We start from the raw sequence: 23,554 nt of genomic DNA, 5'->3' as shown, positions 1-23,554 counted from the left end.
GGTTATGGGCTCTTTCCCCAGTGTGGGTCAGACAGCCAATCAATGATTCTCATCATTGATGTTTCTATTTCTCTCCCTCTTCTCTGAAATCAAGAAAAATATATTCTTAAAAAAGAAAATAAAGCTAGGGTTCATCTTGTGATAATTATAACAACTATTTGGAAATAGAAATGTTTATAATGAAAATAAATTATTGATCCATAAGTCAATTTAAGAAAGAAGAATCTAATAGATTTAATTCTTATTTGCATGATGTTAATGAGTGAAGGGTAAGATTTTGCAGTGCTGTGGTTTTATGAGAAGGATGTTTTTGTTGGAGACAGAAGCATGTGATTTTTAAAATTGACTTGTTCATTTCTGTACTCCCCCCTCATTATTTAGAGAATACTTTATTAATTTATGTAATCAAACCCATGTGGATTATTAAGACCTTATATATTTAATACTGTGCGCACTGAATTTCTATACTTTGAAGCAAGGGGATAGGATGGGGTGGAGAGGGACGACATTGACTATTTGACAGGGCTAGAAGGAACATCCAGAGCAAAGTCTTTTACAATGATAAGGAAATATCTCACATCTATCATTCAGTTTTAAAAAAGGTGATTTCCTCTCTCTCCTTCAGATTCTCAAAAATTCTACCATTAGTCTGTACTAGTCTTAGTAATTGAAGATTTATTTGACTTTTTAAACTTTTTTTGGGGGGGTGGTAATAATCCTCACTCGAGGATATTTTTTCCATTGCTTTTCAGTGAGAATGGAAGTGGCGGGGGGGTGGCGGGGGAGACAGAAAGAGAGAAGCATCAATGTAAGAGAGACACATTGATTGGCTCCACCTTCTGCACTCAGATTGAGCCAAACAGTCTAGGGCTGTTTTACTTTTAAATATTATAATTCTTAAATATTATATATATATATATATATATATTTATGTATTTTTTTTTTTTTTTTTTTACTTAGGGAATTGAGTTCTGGAATAGCTGGTAGAATTCTTGAGAATATGAAGTACAGTGAGGAGTAGGAAATAATTTTTTTTTTAATGTGTTCAATTCATCTAATCCATCTAAGCCCAGAAGTATGCCATAAGTTGCAATAACATCCAAGAATAACAATCTCATAAAATAGAAGATCCCATTAAATAGAGAAATGCAAGTGAAATTTAAAAATGAGGGTTTGACTTGTGAGAGAGATTGAAATAGGCCCTTAGTAGCTGAAACAATGTTTTTCTTCAGACTTAATTGACCAGCTCACATAGAGGCATTTTATAAGATGTGATTTATTTGCATACTGATTATCTAGCTTTTAGATCATTCATGTTTCTTGATTTCTTTCCTCCTCCCTATTTTTTATTGGCTATCCATTTTTTAGCCACATCATAATTTATTTTTACCTTTCCCTAAAGAAAAGGAGAGAATAACAATTAGAAAGGTAAAACTCAAATTAGTCCTTCTCATTACTTGGAAATAAATAAATACTTAACTAATATTTTAATTTTTATTCTATTTTAGTGCCCCTTTCCATGAAGAAAAAAGCCTGAATGTTGCCAGTAAATAGATAGCAAAATAATCCTTATGTGGCTTCATAATTTTCAAAGAAACTTTGAATTCATGTAATCCCTGGGACTACATACAAAGTTTTTTAAATGAAGCTAGCTCAAAGATGATCTAAAACAGCAGAGAATATGTACTAATGCTGCTAATACAAAATTTGAGTTGTGTTTTTTAAAAATAACATTACAGTTCTTACTAATGAAGTTAAATAAATCTTGGGCTTTCTTTAATGTAAAAATAAGAGAATTGTTAAATCATTAAATATTGTTGATGGGAATTAAAAATAACTTTCTCTGTAATGTTAAAAGACACTTAAGCTTTTGTATTCATTGGATACAAGATATGAATGTACTTGATTTGTTGGTTTAAGAGATAATATAACTGATGAATAAACAAGTTAAATTGTTAAACTATTGTTTTCCCTTTTTGGTGAACTCGTGATTGAAAAGATAAATACTCCCTTAATGGTTCTCTTGCCCTCTGGCTTCTGGTTGGGTTTAGCTATTGGGTAACATTGAGGCAAGAAGAGTGAGGTAGGAATATTTATTTCCTCAATCTTTCCCTGAGGGGTCACTGTGGGCGTCCTGTGACCTTTGACCAAAGGTTATAGCTACTGTCCTATGGCCCTTACCACATCAGAAGAAACAGAGGTGAAAAACCCCTCTGTCTCTGGGTTCCAGTAATTGCTATCTCCTTATGCCTCTTCAAAACTCAGGATAGCAATGCATATTGCTGTTATTAGCCAAGGGATAACTGTACTACATCTTGTAGTTTCCCTACTCCCTACTAGCACCTTCTAAAATAGTCTTTTTTAACAACTTTCCTCAGTTATCCTGATTTGAGTGTGCCATTTGTTTCATGCTGGGATCCTGACTGAAATATTATTTTTAACCATTATCCTAATTGGTATGCCAGATAAACCCTAATAATACTGTGCTAATTTTGAGGGGATAACAACTGAAAGTGTTTGCAGAACTATTCTTGTTTTCCTTGCAGTTTGTTTCATCTAAAGAAAAAAAATAAAGTTTTAGATGATGATTATATAAGAAGCTAGTAATAGTTCATTTTAAGATAGACACTGAAAAGTTGCTTTACTTTGTGTCTCCTCTTTTTCCTAAAAAAGATTGGTGATTTGAATTCCAAGGTATCACCTCACTGCTCATTAATATATCATTTGGCTGACCTACAGCAATTCTGAGAAGATTGCTGGATAGTATTTTGATTATATAGGATTTTCATTGTATGTACTGTGTCTCTTCAATTATTAAAGACTAGAGACCTGGTGCACAAAATTCGTGCTTGAGGGTGGTGGGGGTCCTTCAGCCCGGCCTGCATCCTCTCACAATCCGGGACTTCTGCCTGATTGCCCCTAACCACTCTGCCTGCCTGCCTGATTGCCCCTAAACACTCTGCCTGCCTGCCTGATTGCCCCTAACCACTCTGCCTGCCTGGTCTCCCCTAACCACTCTGCCTGCCTACCTGATCGCCCCAACTTCTCACCTGCCTGCCTGCCTGATCACCCTGACCCCTCTGCCTGCCTGCCTGATTGCCCCTAATCACTCTGCCTGCATGATCGCCCCTAACTGCTTGCCTGCCTGCCTGTCTGCCTGATCGCCCAGGGGTCTTCAAACTACGGCCCGCGGGCCACATGCGGCCCGCAGAGGAGTCTGATCCGGCCCGCCAGGTTTTTTGGGCAGTGAGCGCAGTCGAGGTGTTACAGTAGGAATTAGTAGTTCATATAGTCCGGCCCTCCAGCTCTCTGAGGGACCGTGATCTGGCCCCCACTTTAAAAAGTTTGAGGACCCCTGCATCCCTCTGCATGCTTGCTTGTCTGATTGCCCCTTACTACCTCTGCCTTGGCCCCCACTGCCACGGCTTCGTCCGGAATGACATCTGGAAGGTCGTTCGACTGTCTGGTCTAATTAACATTACACTTTTATTATTATAGATAATTGGGGATTAATCATATTATGTAGTCATCTGAAAAACTAAGGCTTAAATACTGAGTTTGTGTAAGTGCAGTCTGATTTTTTTATTTGTTAACAGTCTCAAAACTGCTAGTATTACAGAGAGGTTAACTATAAATGAATTCATGGTTCATTAGTAATTAGCAAGCATAGTTTCTCTTGGAATGACATACATTGTATTTATATCCTCTTTTCCACTTTTATTACCAAAATGTGTTATCATTTTAACTTATCAATCTTCCATAGCAACCAGGAAGTATTTGAAAACACAGGATAAAGACTGAGCTGTAAAAGAGGCTTTAATTGAAATACATCTGTTATAATAGAAAAATAATTTTGAAAATGTACTAGAATATTGCTGTATTTTTTAAAACCCCTGTCCCTTCAGGTTACTATAACAAAGTGGATGGCTTATAAACACCATAAATTAATTTCTCACAGTTCTAAAGGCTGGAAGTCTGAGATCAGAGTGTCAAATGGTTGGGGGAGGGCCCTCTTCCCATTGGCAGACTTCTCCTTGTGTTTTAACATGGTGGCAGGGGCTAGGGAGCTGCGTGCAGTCAGCTTTATAAGAGCACTAATCCTATTCATGTCGGCTCCAATCATGATTTATTTACCTTGCAGAGGCCCCAATCACTAATACCATCACTTTAGAATCTCAACATATAAATGGGGGAGGGGGTGTACAAACATTCAGACCATAGCAACCCCTTTTTTCAAAACTTTCCCTTTTCCTTGCTTTGTTGAAATTCTAAACCCCAAACTACTCCCAAGTATGGTGCTTGGATCAAAAATGTTGATCCACCAGGGAGTAACGATCTTAGGCCACAGGCTAGCCTACTAAATCAGAATCTACATTTTAAGCAAAAATGTCCCGGATAAGTTATACACATCATAATCTGAGAAACAGTCTAACCATTTCCCGGATTGCATCTCATTAGATTAAAACAAAGTTTTTAAGTGCTTAAAGTGGAGGTAATTTATTGATTACATAGTCTCAGGTAAAGAAGTGGATTAAATTTGCAGATAGCCTTTTCTTTAAAAGTATAGGAAAGCCAAACTCTCTTCTGTAATAAGTCACATTAAGCTTAAGTTTTCCCGAGTTGTGCTGGTAATGTAAATTCAAGTACATTGCTTCGTCAAGCATTAGACTGAGGAATGTATTCATGGACTTCATAGTCTAAAAACATGATGTGTGTGGTACATTCTAGAAAATTGAAATTACCGGTACTTTCATGTGTTGTTATTGTTGTTGTTATTGTTAATGCCACAGGAGCTCTTATCCTCACTCATATTTTTAGATTAGTTAGTGTTAAATTTTACCTTGGGGAACCATTGACTTGCAACATTTATAGAGGGCCTTTTAAATTAAGATAGTTAAAGATAAGGATTACTAGACAGTTTAATAAAGTTGATGTATTTAGTGTTTTTCTTAAGTTATTACAGTTTCTATTAAAATAAAACTTTATTTCTATAATTTTAATTCAAATGTAGTTATCAGTTACCTATATAATAGAGTTTGCAAAGTATATAAGTTGTTAACTGTTTAAGGCCCTTCTATTTGGGAGATGATCACGTGTCAGTTTTAGATATTGTTGAATATATTTTTCCTTCTTGTTCTTTCAGATTCATCAGGGTTCATTTTTGATTTGCAGTCCAATACTGTACTGGCCCAGGGAGGAACTTTTGAAAACATGAAAGAAAAGGTATGATTAGTTACTGTATGTGGATGAGGAATTTTCTTTAAAAAAATATTTTTATTGATTTCATCAAAAGAGAGAGAGAGAGAAACATCAATGATAGAGAATCATTGATTGACCTCCTCCTGCAGAGCCTACAACCCGGGCACATGCCCTGACCAAAATCAAACCATGACCTCCTGGTTTATAGATCAACGCTCAACCACTGAGCCACTGGCTGGGCAGATCAGCAATTTTCAACCAGTGTGCTGCAAGAATTTTTAAAACATGCAGTACCTCAAAATTTGCATTTAATTTAAAAAACAAAACAAAACAAAACAAAAAAAACATGCAGTACCTGCCCTAACCAGTTTGGCTCAGTAGATAGAGCGACAGCCTATGGACTCAAGGGTCCTGGGTTCGATTCCGGTCAAGGGCATGTACCTTGGTTGCGGGCACATCCCCAGTGGGGGGTGTGCAGGAGGCAGCTGATCAATGTTTCTCTCTCATCGATGTTTCTGGCTCTCTGTCCCTCTCCCTTCCTCTCTGTAAAAAATCAATAAAATGTTTAAAAAAACACACACACACACAAAAAAACATGTAGTACCTGACTATTTAGTGACACTGATCTCTTTTTCCTTAGATTATCAAGTAAAAAAAATAACAGCCAACATAGTCGTCCAGTGTGAATGAATCAAAATTATACCAATTTTATTTTTATCACATTGACAAAAAATATAGTATATTTTTTTGGTGTGCCACAGAATATTAGTAATTGGTTTATGTGTGTCATGAAATGGAACGGTTGAAAATCACTATGTGGATAGTAAACTTGAATGTCAAACTTAGTTACTAATATAGTTAGTGGTTACACAAACTCATTAAGGAAAGTGAAACTTCAAGAACAAAACAATACCATTGTCTATCATAGCATAACTACCATGAAGGTTTTGAAGAATCAGCCTGTTAAGTGCAAACATTTTTTTGCCTATCTCCCTATATATTCATTCTAAATTATTTTGAAGACACCTTAATATTAATTAATATTATAATACTTATATGGCTAAGTGAATCTCATTTGGCAACATTTAAAAAATATTTTTATTGATTTCAGAGAGAAAGGAAGAGGGAGAGACAGAAACATCAACGATGAGAGAGAATCATTGATCGGCTGCCTCCTGCATGCCCCCCTACTTGGGATCGAGCTTGCAACCCCAGCATGTGCCTTGACAGGAATTGAACCTGGGACCCTTCAGTCCGCAGGCTGATGCTCTATCCCCACAGAGCCAAACGGCTAGGGCTGGCAACATCTTTTAAGGAACAAACTGAGTAGGATCTTTCCATTCACTTGAAGAGGATTCTTTTTTTAATTAAAGTATTACTAATAGTAGTACATATGTCTCCTTTTCCCCTCATTCTGAAGTTCAGGGGATTTCAGAGTAAGATGAGAAATAGATCTTCCAAGTAACATTCCTTTGTAAGAAAAGTAGGTGTTTTTAGTCATATAACCCTGAATGAGCTATACTGAGAAAAACATAAAACAAAAGCTTTATGTGCTCTCAAAAAAACTTTTCTTATTAAAAAAAAGTTTATTGTTGATTATGGAGTAAGAGATATATATTATTTCAAGAATATACACACTTTCACATTTTAAGTTACCAGAATCTTACCTTTATTGCTGAATTTGTAAATTTTGCCTAAAGTCCATTTTCTAGTAATTAGTGCTAGGAATTTTGTTTATCTCAAAAATGTATAATTATAAATAATCTCTCTTTGGATTATAGATTATATACCTTTCCACTTATATGGTTTTAAACCTTATCATTAATTAAGCCTGAAACAATAAAAGTATAGAAAGATCTAAAAGCAAATGTACTAAAAACAATAATAATAATAATAAATAAATAAATAAAAGCAAATGTTCTAAAAAAGACAGGTTCTAATATAGACTCTGCTTATTTCTTGGACAAGATACCCCTTCTCATCTATAAAAGGACTCTCTTTTCAAGCAGTATTGCTGACTAGATAACTTGAAAGCATTCATAATATGAAATACCAAGAAATATAGAATGAAAAATAATATACATAGTTTTAAATGTATAGCTGAATAGAGGTTAGGAAAATCCCTATGAGCTAAGTGTATAGAGCACATGTGTCAAACACAAGGCCCGCAGGCCAAATCCAGCCCGCCAGGCCTTGCAATGTGGCCCGCACTGCGCTGTCATCACTGCACTCCGCTGTCAGTTTATGACATTGTCAGTTTATGACTGTTCAGTAAACCATTCGGCCCGCGATTTAGGCTGGATTTTAGATTTTGGCCCCTTCTCTGATTGAGTTCGACACCCCTAGTATAGAGCAATGTGGTTTGCCAGTCTTCATAACAAATGAGTTTCACCACATAGGGCCCTAAAGCTCAAGGTTTGTCCTTGGTTGGGAATTGGAGCTGAGGTCTTATAAAAGATGAGGTCCTAAAAATATTTTACCTTCATGGAAACGGTGAACTAGAACAAATTTTCTTGTGACTTTTGAACACAGTGTTCTTATTGTACATGTCTAGAGGAATATATTTAAAGGACAAAAAGAATTGCAAGTAAACCTTAAATTTTATTAAATGTTTTATCATTAGTAGTAATATATCATAGTGTTATTAATAATATTATTTTATGAATATTACAGAATAAAGCAAATTAGTAAATTACTTAACATTTTTAGGAGCTAAAACTTTTAGTTTGGAAGAAAGATATGTTTAAAAGCATGAGAAAATGCCTTTTAATATTATATTTGAATTGAAGATGTCAGTAGGAACTCATGCTGTAAACAACAAAACCTTCTAGTTCTATCCAGTGAAAGGGTCTAGAAATAAATGACTCCCCAGAACACACCTAGTTCTTAGATCTTGGTTTCTAACTACCACTCCCTACCAAAAAGAACTAGGTCATTTTAAGAAAAAACTAATTTTAAATTGTGCAGTAAGACAAGAAATTAAAATTATAAGGATTGAAAAGGAAGAAAAAAACTGCTATTATTTATAGACAACCCCGTTTACATAGAAAAACCAAGAAAGCAACAAATTGTTAGAACTAATAAGAGTTCACCAAGATTGCTGATAGGAATTATTTATATATAAAACTAAAAACAAGCAATTATTGTAAATTATATATTTTTAATCTCCAAAAATAAGATACCTTGGGAATAAATCTGACAAAATTGACATACCTATTTTAAAGAACAATTTAGCATTATCTAATTTGTACATACCCTACTATTCAGTAATTCTACTACTGGTTATATATAAAAGAGACATTCTCTCACTGTTCACAGAAGACCTGATATTTTTTCTTTTCTTAAAATATGCTAAACATTATTTTAGGCATTGAGGATTCTGCAGCAAATAAGCCTAAGAATTTCAGCAGTTTTCATTATAGCCAAACATTGAAAACAATGTGTCTTTAACCGGAGAATAAATAAATTGATTATATTAATACAATGGAAATTCTGGGTAGCAGTTAAATAAGAGATGCATTTATCAACATGAAAAAAAACACACACACACACAAAAAACTATTATATGAAAAAAGCAAATTGAATATAGACATATGATATGATAATACTTTCATAATGCAAAAACAATAGTATGTATTATCTGTGATACATACATGCATTGTAAAAGTGCAAAAACATGTATTGAAATAGTATAAAATTAAAGGTAGTAATTTCTGTGTCGAGGAGGGAAATGGGATTTATGAGGGATTTCATGGGAGCTTCAATTACATTGTTTTATTTTAGTAAACTGACTGTCACACAGTGAGTGCTCATTATTCTTTGTATGCCTGAAATAGTTTATAGTAATTTAAATTATCTTTATAGTGTTATACAATTAATGAACGAAATAAAATGTTTCAAAAATGCTGTATAAAAATCTAAGTTCTTATTGGTGATGGTTCATTAAACTTGCCACCTTCCTCTACAGTATGCTAAAAATGAGGAAGGGTTGATGCTAAAATTAATACTTGATATCTAAATTAGACCTTCCTTTCTTTGAGCAAAATCTAGCATATACCTTCTATTTCTAGAAATGTTCTGCTTTTCTAAATTTTGAAATTAATTTTTATGTGATGCTATCACTCATCTATTAATCATTCCTAGTGAGATGGTTGTATGTACTCTCACTGACGCTAAAGAGTAATACATATTATTAAGAATGAAATGTCATTCTGTAATAGGTCTCAGTTGCCAACTGACCTACTGATGTTAAAATTTAATGACCCTGTCATCTTTTCCAGATAAATGCAGTGCGTGCAATAGTTCCCAATAAGAGCAACAATGAAATCATCCTGGTTTTGCAGCACTTTGATAATTGTGTGGACAAAACAGTACAAGCATTTATGGAAGGTAATCCTAGTTTAGTTTTTTTAATAAGTGTGTGTTTGTTTAAATAGAAGTTGCTTTAAACTTCTTTAACATCCATTTAAAAACCTGGTATTTCATAGGTGATATAGTAGACCTCATGATAATATAACATATCATGCCATTTAAAAAAGATATCTTATCATTGTATAGGTACATCAGATTAGATCTCCCTGTTTCTGTTTTTCTGCCAGTATAGAATAAACAGGCCGAAATACTATATGGTTTTTTTTCATTGTCATATGTTTTCTTTATAATGTTAGCATTTAGGTCTAGGGCAGTGGTCGGCAAACTCAATCAACAGAGCCAAATATCAACAGTACAATGATTGAAATTTCTTTTGAGAGCCAAGTTTTTTAAACTTAAACTATATAGGTAGGTACATTTTTATTAACTTAATTAGGGTACTCTTAAGCTGGCCTTTGCTAAAAATGTCCTCGATCTGACTGAGGCATGTGGCTTGCGAACCGCAGTTTGCCGACCACTGGTCTAGGGTAGTGTACAGCTCTCTAAAAGAACATAGCCAAAGTGGTGTGTCATCTTCTGGAGGAGAGGAGATAGTATTCTTGGGCTGAAACCACTCATCTTTGTATTTGGTCTGAGTTATATAAAAGAATTTCAAAATTGTCAGGCTACATTAGTCTCTTCTTGGAAGAACTTACTGAGAAAATTACATGGAGAAAGGGAATCTAAATGGGCGGGTATTGCAAAAGATAAGTATGATATGATTATCTCATTTCATTAGCTCAGAGACTTGAACCTTAACTTTCCTGTTAAAATTTTAGAAATTCTCTAGCATTTACAAAATGCAGAGACACCTATTTATTCTTGACCATGCATATGCTAAGAGAGAAAATCTGTGATTGGTTTCTCTTACAGGTAGTGCCAATGAAGTACTCAAAGAATGGACAGTAACAGGCAAGAAAAAGGTAAAAATGAATGAAATTTAAAAGCATGATGTTGATATTATAAAAATATTTAGGCTCTGCAAAAATATTTGAAAGAAAATATTTACATAAGCATCTTCAGTTCACCTGTTTTAAAAAAGTCTTCTGTGACATTGAAACACAGCTGTGTACATAGAGTACCATACAATATCCTCCATGTGATTTAAGACAGGAAACAATGACACTGCTAAGGTGGAGTTGCTAAAGATGTATTAATACTATGCAGGAATGAAACAAGAGAGCATGTCAAGGAAAGCAGAGCTTCCACTAGAGAAAGTGATCTATTCCAGTGATTTCAACATTATTCTTAACATAGATCAGTTAAAATAGTTTAGGTTCCTAGGTCAGACAACTATGTTGTAATCTCTGGTATTAATGAGCTTTGACCTTAAGCCCAAAGAGGTTCTTTGCTATATTAGTTATACATCGGGGTCTGGTGTTCCAATTTAGAGAGGAAAAGGCACTTAGGCTGTGGAATCGATCACAACAGGATTTATATCCTGTTCTACTTATGGGCTTTACAACTTGGGGAATTGTTTAACCTTATGTGCCTTAGTTTGCTCACCTCTGAAATAGGAAAGTAATAATAATAAATACTAGTACCTAATTTCTAACATACTAGTTCTCATTTCCTTCACTTTGTCCACTTGAAACCAAAATGCTTTCCCCAAAGGATACTAGCTGGTCTCAAAATGCTTCCACAGCATTTGCTTCTTTAGGAAATGCTTGAAGTATAGATTTTAATCAGGAAGCTCTATGAAAGCTCTTTGGAAAATTCTTTTCTTATGTTAGGTTAGTACTAGAGTTTTGAAATGCTTTCTTGATGACTCTAAATCACTTCATTAAGATATCTATTAAGTCTTGACCAAACCAGGCTTGAGAGGGACCCTTGAGAGTTTTTTCCAAAGAGAACCTAATATTACTACAGATTCCCCTGAAGCTCTCCATACCTAGAACTTTGAATATTTGCTTAACTTATTGCTTTCACCTAGCATAAATAGCTATGTATGCTCTGGAAACATCAGTTTATTAATTTATTGATTCAGAATAGTAAGCTATTTAGTGATGTAACATATGCTTGCAGCTGGAAAAGTATGTGTTAGAGACACATAAGTTTCTTTATTTTATTTTATTTTTTAAAAAAATATATTTTATTGATTTTACACAGAGAGGAATTGAGGGACAGAGAGTTAGAAACATCGATGAGAGAGAAACATCGACCAGCTGCCTCTTGCACACCCCCAACTGGGGATGTGCCCACAACCAAGGCACATGCCCTTGACCGAAATCGAACCCGGGACCTTTCAGTCCGCAGGCCAACACTCTATCCACTGAGCCAAACCAGTCCCGGCCACATAAGTTTCTTTAAATTTAGAGAAAGAACAATGGCTTCAGTTTGGCAGTCCCAGATGCCCAAGCCCAGTCCAGTTAACTGTTGAGATTGGTTCAATAGGATATTACTGTGAGCAGTTACATGGGACAGTGATATGAAAACTTACCCAGTTCACATGAGAGAAAATTTTTAAAAGGAAAAAAGATGAGAGCTGTGAAGAGGAAAAAGTTATATCTAGAGTTCCAGTAGTGTTCCTGTTAGAATATGAGAAGGGTTTGGGGGAAACCTGAATCAGCCATGTCAGTACAGCCTTAGGAATAGAATTAACTATTGGTAGTAGAGCTGTAATTTGTCAAAATAAAAGGTAAAGGTCTTTTTTTGTTTGTTTTAATTTGACTATTTGCCTAGGTAATATATTCATGTGGTTCCAAATTCAAAGCTACAGAAATTAATACATAAACTGAAACATCTTTATCCTATCCCTGTTCCCCAGCCATTTGGTTCCCCACCCCAGAAATAAACAGTATTATCAATTTCTTGTTTATCTTCCAGGATATTTTATGCATAGATGAGCAAATATAAATATATATAATTTCTTTGATTGCTTTTTTTTATTACTTTATTTTGTTAATCCTCACCTGAGGGTATTTTTCCATTGATTTTTAGAGAGAGTAGAAGGGAGGAGGAGAGACAGAGAAACATCAATGTGACAAAAGCACATTGATTGGTTGCCTTCTGAGCGCGCCCCCTACTGGGTCTGGTACAAAGTACATGTCCTTAACCCGAGTCTATCCCAGGATCCTTTGGTCCAAGAGGCTGTGGCTCTATCCTGAGCCAAATCAACTAGGACTCTTGTTTTTAATGTAAGCATTTATAACTATAAATTTTCTCTTGGCACCGCTTTCGCTGCATCCTATCAAAACTCTTCATGCCCTAGGACAATATGTTATACAGACAGACCCCAACTTAGAATGGTTTGACTTAAGAACTTTTGACTTTGCAATGGTGCGAAAGCAGTAGCATTCAGTAGAAACCATACTTTGAACTTTTATCTTTTCCCAGGCTAGCAATATGTAGTGTGACACTTACTCATGTTGCTGGACAGCTGCAGCTCCCAGTCAGCCACCTGATAATGAGTGTAAACAACCAATAGATACTCTACATTGTATTCACTGTTAGATGGTTTTGTTCAACTGTAGGCTAATGTAAGTGTTTTGAGCCTTTTTGGGGCAGGCTAGGTGGGCAACAGATTCCTGATGCTTCCTCCTCTGCCATCTTCCCAGAATCCTCTGCAGTGCAGTTTTAATTTATGTCTCTTATTACTGAGATTGCAATTTCATTTCACATACTTATATCCTTTACCATTTTTTACTGTTCAGTTGTTTTGTTTCTGTTAGAGCTCAAAATATATTTGGCTCTTTGTATATAAGTTGCACATATTTTTTTACATTTTGTAATTTTTGCTTTTGCTTTTGTTATATTTGCTATGCATAAATTTCTTATTTATGTGTCTGAGTTTATTTAAAGTATTTTACATAGTTATTTTAGTTAATAATTTCACATATATAGAAATGTGTTCAGTTTCTGGAAGAGCATATGAGAAATTGGTGACATTGGTTGCCTTTGGGTAGCTAGTTACCTCTCTGTGTGTGGGGGGGTCTTCTCTTTTCTTTTTTCAAATCTTTAATAATCATTAGAACAAAAAGAAGAAAAACAAACCAAAACCTGCAGTCGAAGCAAGTAACAGTATCCTAGATTCCAGTAAATTGGTTTCTATTCAAGAGGAGCAGTCTACGCCTTCTCCAGAAAAAGGTGATATTAATGGTTACCATGTTAATGGTGCCATCAATGATACTGAGTCTGTGGACTCACTCAGTGAAGGTATGGAGACACTTTCAATAGATGCCAGAGAATCAGAGGATCCTGAGTCTTCCATGCCAGATATGCTGGACAGAACAGGTAAGCTTATTAACACATCTTTGAAAAGTTGCATTATTAGCCAGGGGCTTCCTAGTTGAGAAAGCAGTCAAATTAAATCTAGTTAGTCTCTTACTTTTTAGTTTTTGTTACTGCTCATGTGAGTCACATTTTATAATTATCAAAGGCCTAGAAAAATGGCATTATTTTCCATTGTCTCATTTTAATTTCAGTTTAAAGCAGTCGACTACAGAAGATGCCCTTAAGATTTTTTAAATTGTTCACTTATTAAGGAAAATTATTATAATGAATTGATGTTGATATTATTCTAAGATCCAACACAGTGAGAAATATATGATAAAAACTGTAAATCCAGAAGTAGACTGTTGGTTTTTATAGGCTCACGTTTGTTTTTTAATAGTTAAGATTAGTGCTAGTTGCAAATTTACATATTGTATATGTTTTCCTTTGTTTTATTAATCATTTTGATGAGTGTTGGAAATATCTCTTAAAATAGTTTTTTAAATTATTTGTTAATCCAGTTCTCCTTGCTCAGTTGCTCTGGCTTTATAAATGTAATGGCAGTTTAAGAATTATGCTGTTCTTTCTTAAGCTATTTTATTGATTAGTTTGCACAAGCACAAAAAGACAAAGAAAAATATAATTCCTAAAGTGACCTCTAACAAACCAGAGATAGTCAGTGGCTCCATTTTTTTTTTTTTTTTGAACTAGGTCTCTCGTTTTCTAACTCTGCCCTTTCTATTGCCTAAAGATTTTAAACTCTTCATGCCCTAGGACAGTATAAAGTTCTTTTTCCCTCAACATAATTTATAGAAGCTATCAGAAGTTACAAGAAGCTACAGGTACAAGGAACAAGCTAGTCTGTCTAGAGATGGGTTAGCACAGACTTCTTTTCTTCTTCATTCAGGGTATTGCATGGAGCTAAGCCAGAGAGCCTCATTCAGCTGATTTGGCTTGATTTTGTTCACAGCCATTTAAGAAACATAATTTTTGGGGAGTGAGATTAAAAGAAATATAGTTTTGCCTAAAATATTTTTACCTTTTTTTTTTTTTTGTGAACACTTAAGACTGCTTGATTGATTTATTCTTAAGTCTTGCCTAAAACACTGTTTCTTTGACAGGATCCATGCTGGAAAATGGTGTCTTTGATTTTGAGTCCAAGTCTTTGACTATACACCCTACTCAGAATTCTCAACAAAACAGGAATGCTATCAAATCTCTCTCAAGACTGGGCATGGAAGATGTTCCACTCTCCTCTACCAACAGAAAGCTAGGTAAATAGGGGCTTAGCCTACCTTTTAGAGAGAAAAAAAAAAAATCTGTGTTTTACCTCCTTGTTCTCATAGATGAGGTCTGAGAAAGTTCTGTAGGTAATCCTTTTCTAGGTGGTGACTATCCAGTTCTTACTTGACTCTGTGTACAGAGTTGGATTCTAATAGTAGCTCAGATGCTATACAGTCTTATTACAATAGTGAGGATTTTTTGTGTGTGAATGAAAATCAAACTCTAGCCGAAACCGGTTTGGCTCAGTGGATAGAGCGTCGGTCTGCGGACTGAAGGATCCCAGGTTCGATTCCGGTCAAGGGCATGTACATTGGTTGCCGGCACATCCCCAATAGGGGTTGTGCAGGAGGCAGCTGGTCGATGTTTCTCTCTCATCGACCTCCCTAGCTCTCTACCCCTCTTCCTTCCTCTCTGTGGAAAATCAATAAAATATAATTTAAAAAAAAAGAAAAAAGAAAAGAAAATCAAACTCTATTGCAAGGATGACTTTTATGCTACCATTAATATATTTCTTTTACTCCAACATTTTTATCTTGTTTTTTTCATTTTTATCTCCCGGTTGACATATTTGAAAGAAATATTTTTATTTCTCTTCACAACTTTATGCTTATATTAAAACTTGCCAGACTCTAGTTTAAACAAGGTCATTTTCTCTTAAATGCTTAACATTGACTAGTGGTAGCTTTTTGCTTTTTTAAATTTAATTATAATAGTCATTTAAATAATCAGTTAAACAGATGGAGATAATAGCCCTTTTGAGTATCATATGTACACACGTGGTGGTCCACTCCACTAAACAAATGAAACAAATGTGAAAGACACTTGTAACCCATAGCTCTTTATTGAATTATTTATTCCAAATGAGCTAAATTTAATCAGGGAAGTTTTCCTTTTTCATCTTTCTAACATAACCGTCAGCTAGGTACAGAAAAGCAAGTCTGAGAATATTCAGTCAAACAAAATAAAGGCACAAGGCTTGAAAACTTTTAGGTAGATTTTAAAAGAAATCAAATTGATAGGAAGAATTGAAATTAAAAAAATCTATATCGACACATAAAATTCTAAGATCTGTCAATTATCAATTGTATATATAACTTTGACATTGGTGAGTATAGAATGGTTAATAGGACTTTAGAAACTGGCTAAAATTGTGCTGAGTATGTAAAATATTTTATCTTATTTTTCTAAATGTGCTTTTTTATTTCAGAGAGAAACATATATATGAGAGAAATTATCAATTGGTTGTCTCCAATGTACACATCCCAACCTGGGATTGAAGCTACAATCTTTTTTGGTGTATGGGACAAGGCTCCAAACAACTGAGCCACCTGGCTTGGGCTTTCTAGTAATTTAAAAAAATATGTACCATATTTTTATTGATTTCAGGGTAGAAGGGAGAGGGAGAAGTAGGAATCATCGATCGATTGCTTCCTGCACACTTTCTTCTGGGGATCAAGTCATTAACCTGGGCATGTGCTATGACCTCCTGGTTCATAGATCGAAGCTCAACTATTGAGTCACATCACCTGGGCTAGTAATTGTTTTTGGATACCAGACATTGTGAATTTTGCTTTGTTATTGCTGGATATTTTTGTATTTTTAAAAATCTTCTTGTGATTTGTTCTGGGATTATTATTTGGAAACAGTTTGAGACTTGCTTTTAAGCTTTGTTAGGTTATATTGGAGCAGCCTTTATTCTAGAGCTAATTTTGCATTATTACTAAGCACTTCCAAGTGCTTTACCTTGTACCTCACTCTGGCTGGTATGAAAATGAACTATTCATGGCCTAGGTGTGCTCTGGGGATTGTTCCACCTGCTCCTTTCCGGCAGCTTTTTCCATGTCTTAGTTTCCTCACACTCATGCATTCAGAATCCTGTGTACAATTCTCTCATTTTTGTGTAGCTCTCTCCTCTCCAGTACTCTGCCCTAAGAATTCTAACCTTGACCTCCCTGAATTCTCAACTCTGTCCCCTCAAATCAAGGAGACTTCCAGTTCTGCTCCTTGCATTATAACCTGAAAACTTTTCTTGCACCAATCATAGACCTCACTTTTTAAATTTCTATTTTCTCAAGGAAAAAGTAATGCCTATTGTCCACTGTCTGAAAACCATTGATTCAGATTGTGTGTGTGTGTGTGTGTGTGTGTGTTTTGTGTAAGATAGGTGGGTGAATTTAAATTCCTATTAGTTCTTCGTGGTCAGGATACTTATTTTTATTTTTATATTTTCATTGATTTCAGAGAGGAAGGGAGAGGGGGAGAGAGAGAAAAAAAAATCAATGATGAGAGAAAGTCATTGATCGGCTGCCTCCTGCATGTCCCTATTGGGGATCAAGTCCACAGCCTGGGCATGTGCCCTGGACTGGAATCAAGCACAGGATCCTTTACTCCACAGGCTGATGCTCTATCCACTGAGCCAAAACAGCTAGGGCTTATTATTATTTTTTTAATCTGTGAAAACATTAAATTAGTTTTCTTGTTGAAGAGGGTGGCCTTTGGGAAACTTCCCTAGTCCACACATTTGTTATTTTACATGTTTAGGTGTTCAGATCCATCTTTCAAGTTACGTATACTTTTAAAGATTAATCTTTGGGAATTTTTCCCCAAGGTTCCAATATTGAAAAATCTGTGAAAGACCTCCAGCGCTGCACAGTGTCTCTTGGACGATATCGAGTTGTAGTTAAAGAAGAGATGGATGCTTCCCTTAAGAAAATGAAACAAGCTTTTGCTGAATTGCAGAGCTGGTAAGTTAACTTATATTTGATATCAGTAGCACAAAAAAGGATTATTTGTAAAGATGGTCAACCATTCATCAAATTATTTAATTTCTGACTCCTAACTACTTTACATAGTGGGAGAGACGTTAAAATCCTATGATAGATTAAGCTTTCTGCTTTGTTCGGTTGCTTTTGGTGATAGTGGGACACCAAATGAGTGGGACAAAGAACTCATAATGCTTAGATATGGGCCTGAAGTTCATATTGTTTGGAAAGGAGCAAATAATTATAGAGTAGATAATGCATTATCACTTTAGGGATTTGTAATCAATGACATGATATTTGTGAATAACATTATAAAGAAGAGATCTGTCTTTGTTTTCTTACCTCCTTTCATCCTTTGTAACACATCCCATTCTAATTTTTGCTCTGTTTATGAGTCATTGATTTGTTTTAATTTTGTATTTTTTAAACTGTATCTTAAAGATACTCATTTGTGGGAGTTGAAGACTAGGAGCAGGGAGCACAGGATAAGATACTCATATCTAAAATCCTATCTAATAAAATAGCAATATGCAAATTGACCATCACTCCAACACACAAGATGACTTCCCCCATGTGGACACAAGATGGCTGCCACAAGATGGCCAGCAGGGGAGGGCAGTTTGGAGGGACCAGAACTGCAAGGGAGGGCAGTTGTGGGCAATCAGGCCAGCAGGGGAGGGCAGTTGGGAGAGACCAGGCCTGCAGGGAGGGCAGTTGGGGGCAATCAAGACTACAGGGAAGGCAGTTAGGGGTGACTAGGCTGGCAGAAGAGGAAGTTGGGGGTGACCAGGCCTGCAGGAAAGAACAATTGCAGGGACCCAGGCCTGCAGGGGAGGGCAGTTAGGGTCAATAAGGCTGGCAGGGGGGCAGTTAGGTATGAGGCTGGCAGGGGAGTGGTTAGGGGGTGAGCAGGCTGGCAGGCAGAAGTGGTTAGGGGCAATTAGGATGGTAGGCAGGCAAGCAGTTGGGAGCCAGCAGTCCTGGATTGTGAGAAGGATGTCCGACTGTATGTTTAGGCCCAATCTCCCTTGAGGGGTCCCAGATTGGAGAGGGTGCAGGCTGGGCTGAGGGATAACCCCCCCCACCCCCCGTGCACGAATTTCATGCACCAGGCCTTTAGAATATTATTATGTACTCTGTAGGGGAAATATAGTTTGGTAGTTAAATAAGTTTGAAAATACTTTTAACAAAAATTTTACTACTGCACTTCTAGTGCCTTTAAAATGTTCATGTGCATTGTGATCTTCAAGAGGGAGGTGTACTATGCTGTTCCTCACATGTATTTGATCATAGGATCTTTTTTTGTCAGGGAGAGATATGTTCTAATGTTTTCTAGAATACTAACGCTGTTTTAATTATTTGGTATTTGTGTTTATTGATATTTAAACCATAACTCCTTTTTGGGAAGCATTTGCATTTTATAGGGGACTTTTTTGAAATTAGAAAGGACTTAAAGAACAGATTAAGTAAAATGATGGGAAGAAAGCACCTATTTAGACATTTTGAGATAGAGGACTGTCTGCTCTGCTTATTTGCAAAACTTGCTTGGATTTCTGAAAAATTAGAAGAAGTATTCATGAATAGAGAGAACCTATGCCATTCTTTCTCCCAGCCATCTGTTTTCTCGCCTGTCATGTTCCCTTGGTCATGTTCAACTGTGTCTCTATTTATAAACTTAGTCTGGTTACGTTATGCCACAGCAGACCAGAAATGGAGTGTGGGTAGCTTCAGTCCTCCTCTGGATTGAAGAGGAGTGAATTAACAAAGATGTAGAATAAAACCTCCAAAAAGTTCCTGACCCCTGTGTTTAACATCTGTAGATTTAAGAATGGTTCATTCAACCATTATAACCAAAAGTACTTCTAGGATAGGTAATTCATATATAATACTTGTCTATCCATGCTTTGTTCTAATCCCAAGTTTCCCCTTTCAGGCTGTATAGCGAGAAACTTAATGTCCTATCTTCTGCTTTTCTTACAAACATATTTGCTCCAGTCTGATTACCTATTGTCTCAAAAACTTAACATTCACACTTCTTCTCCACTTCCCCAGCCTAAGATGTATTATAATATGCTCTTCTATATCTTTGTACTTATCTAAGTCCAACTAAGTATTCCAAACTCTCCTTAAATTAAGTTCTAACTTCTAGAATTTTTCTAAGTAACTGATTTCTTCTCTTTCTGCACCTCTTCAAGGAAGCATTATGCCCTTTGCCCTGGATTACGATCATATCAGATATTGTTGACTCATTTTGGAAAAGAATAAAGTGCTAAGAGTAGGTTATCACAACTTTGCCTTGATAAGCCTCTGGTCTCCATGATTGCTTAACTTATCGGTTACTTAGCCACAGGATCTGATTCTATTCAGAACCAGCCTGAAGCAGGAAACACAGGTCTGGGAGAGATTTGTGAGTTCCTGTTGACTTGGAACCCAGCCAGGGGGAGCCTCCTTCGGTAAATGACAAATGAAATGGTTTCCTGCCCGGGAACTGTGTATTTAGGATTGATTAGCAGACATAGCAGCCAGGTCAATTTACCTTGAGGAAAGAGATTACCTGCCCTTTCCTGCTGATATAAAGCCCTTCTCTCTGGCTGATTGCGTTTTTAAACTACCTTATTTCAGTGTCCCTTGTAGTTGTTACTTCAAGACATAATTGGCAGGTGAGCTAACTCCATTTGGCACTGAACCAGAGCTTGGAATTAATGTCACTTAGGAAGCAATTTTTTGTGTTGGTTAAATTGTGAAAGAAAAGCAAAGGATTCTAACAAATTTTCAACAGTACGATTACATTACCCTTGATGGGGCACTAGGGAAAATTATACAGATAACTGCTTTCACTTTGAGGCCAAATGAAAGCTGAGACATACCTGTGGGAAGGTAAAATCAAAAGCTCTAGCATAACACTTAAAAATCTGGTTGTACTGTTGATTCAGTAATAAACATCTCTAGGCTTGTTTACTTTTCTTATTATTAATAAAATTTGTCTGACATTGTTGGAACTATTAGTTGACTTGAGTTTAAGGCTATTAAGGAGCAGGATATGGAGTGGAACATGAAGCTGGAATATACTAGAACCGTGGTTGGCAAACTGCAGCTCACAAGCCACATGCGGCTCTTTGGCCCCTTGATTTGGTTCTTCCACAAAATACCACGGCCTGGGCGAGTCTATTTTGAAGAAGTGGCGTTAGAAGAAGTTTAAGTTTAAAAATTTGGCTCTCAAAAGAAATTTCAGTCGTCGTACTATTGATATTGGCTCTGTTGACTAATGAGTTTGCTGACCACTGTACTAGTATAAATTACTTTAGATGGTTGTCATATGTGTTGTTGAAAAATACAAACAGGATACAACACTCAGCTTCCTTTTAAATAAAAAATTCTATTTTATTGACATCAAAAGGTACTTACAAAAGGAGAAAACAGGTAAAAGAAAAAGACTGTCAAGAAGTTTGAGGTTATACATAAAGTCAATGTAAGTCTGTGCTTAAGATTGTGAAAATGTCCTAGCAGATTCCTCATTGACCTTAGAAAAGTTACTTTTATTTGAGCTTCTCCTTTCTTCTTACATTTATTTTTATTTATATATATATATATATATATATATATATATATATATATATATATCAATGATCCTCTCTCATCATTGACATTTTTATCTCTCTCATTTGCCCTTCCTCTCCGAATCAATGAAGGGCAAATGAGAGAAAGATACCCTGTTTCCCCGAAAATAAGACAGTGTCTTATATTAATTTTTGCTCCCAAAGATGCGCTAGGTCTTATTTTCAGGGGATGTCTTATTTTTCCATGAAGAAGAATACGGTACACATTTATCATTAAATGAAAATAAAGGAAATTTATTACCTGTATATGGTACGGTAGTATGGTAGTTGTCAACACAAATCAGACAAACTGTGAATCCTACAGTATCAAGAATTTACTCATTTATTCGATTACAATCATGTCATCATCTTCTGGAACATCATCATAACAATCCAGTTCCTGAATTTCCTGGTGAATTTCCTGTGACTCCATTTCTTTCAGAATCAGTGGACGAAATCTCTCATGTTTAGCCTGGGGGCGGGGGGGGCTTATTTTCGGGGGGATGGCTTTTATTTCACTCAGAAGGAAACCTGTAAGTAGGTCTTATTTTCGGAGGATGTCTTATTTTCGGGAAACACGGTAGAAATATCAATGATGAGAAAGGATCATTGATATACAATTGATTGGTTGCCCCCTTCTTGGGAATCGAGCCCGCAACCCGGACATGTGCTTTTGACCAGAATTGAACCCAGGACCCTTCGGTCCACAGGCCGACACTCCACTGAGCCAAACTGGCTAGGGCTCTTTTCTTATATTGAGCTACTAGGAGTATAACCAAAAACTTTTAGATCCTTAAACTTACAGTCTAGGTGGAGATGCTGGAATCATTTTATGAACCAGAGTACTTAAAAATGTCTCAGAAAGCATAGAAATAAAGGAATGGGCTAATGTGTTATTAAAAATGTACATATCATTATATTGTTCTATATTATTTCAGTTTTTGATGTTTAGCACATTGATACCTTATTTCTACTAATACTTAGCTCCATTGGTCTCTGTTCTTTTTTTTTCTTTCTTTTTTTTAATTTACTTTTTTATATATTTTTGTTGATTTCAGAGATGAAGGGAGAAGGAGAGAGAGATGGAAACATCAATGATGAGAGAGAATCATTGATCGGCTGCTTCTTGCATGCCCCCGACTGAGGATCTTGCCCACATCCTGGGCATACGCCCTTGACTGGAATTAAACCTGGGACCCTTCAGTCTGCAGGCTGATATTCTATCCACTAAGTCAAACAAGCTAGGACTCAGTGTTCTTTGATTTGAAAATTTAACTCTTAAAAAAATAAAATAAAAATGTAACTCTTTAATCATTTCTGAAAATAACTAAAAACATGAAAAATACATTTCACCAAACATGTTTAATCATATTATCAGATATATCTATCCAGATTTTTGTCTTAGGAAGTAGGAATTTTTTATTTTACTTTACTATTTTTAAGAAGAAATATTTTTTCCATTAACTTTTTAGAGAAAATGGAAGGGAGGGGAAAAGAGAGAGAAAAAGAGAAACAGGCCAACGCTCTACCCACTGAGCCAAACCAGCTAGGGCTCTACTTTACTATTAAAAGGGATTTGAATTTAAGGTGTTAATGTCAATCAATGCTTCTTTCTCATCGTTGATGTTCCTACGTCTCACTCTCTCTTCCTCTCTGAAAACAATAAAAATATATATTTAAAAAATTGTTTTAAAATAAGAAAAGAGAAGCTCAAATAAAAGTAACTGCTAAGGTCAATGAGGAATCAACTAGGACATTTTCACAATCTTAAACACAGACTCACATTGACTTTATGTATAACCTCAAATTCTTCACAGCTTGGGAAGAAGGCTGGAGATTGTTGTTGCAACAATATCACATATACAGAGAAATCCCATTGTAAGAGAATTTAGGGACTAAGGTATTTAGTCATTAGGGAACAGGGTAGAATGAGGAGGGCCAAGATTTTGTCTGACACTCTCTCTAAGAATCAATAAGAAAATATTCTTGGGTAAGGATTAACAATAAAAGAAAGAATATTCCATCCAAATATTTTGTATTTCAGAAGACCCTAAATTACTTTTCTTAAGTCACAACTTGGAGTAACTTTTG

The 23,554-nt window shown here is 35.7% G+C and overlaps 1 protein-coding gene across 1 annotated transcript in view; it reads left to right on the top strand.

Moving 5' to 3' along the window:
• Window positions 1–23,554, top strand: part of SPATS2 (spermatogenesis associated serine rich 2) — an 84,361-nt gene that overhangs the window by 37,082 nt on the left and 23,725 nt on the right. Inside the window, exons 4-9 of the mRNA XM_084877433.1 lie at window positions 5,144–5,223; window positions 9,480–9,588; window positions 10,483–10,532; window positions 13,581–13,842; window positions 14,943–15,095; window positions 17,714–17,849. Coding sequence (XP_084733559.1) covers window positions 5,144–5,223; window positions 9,480–9,588; window positions 10,483–10,532; window positions 13,581–13,842; window positions 14,943–15,095; window positions 17,714–17,849 — 790 coding nt within the window. The remainder of the gene's footprint in view (window positions 1–5,143; window positions 5,224–9,479; window positions 9,589–10,482; window positions 10,533–13,580; window positions 13,843–14,942; window positions 15,096–17,713; window positions 17,850–23,554) is intronic.

The sequence above is a fragment of the Pipistrellus hanaki genome, assembly GCF_964339955.1.
Source record: "Pipistrellus hanaki genome assembly, chromosome: 3".
NCBI lineage: Eukaryota > Metazoa > Chordata > Mammalia > Chiroptera > Vespertilionidae > Pipistrellus > Pipistrellus hanaki.
The sequence above is the reverse complement of the archived record's forward strand: the minus strand, read 5'-3'. Positions and strand labels throughout refer to the sequence as shown.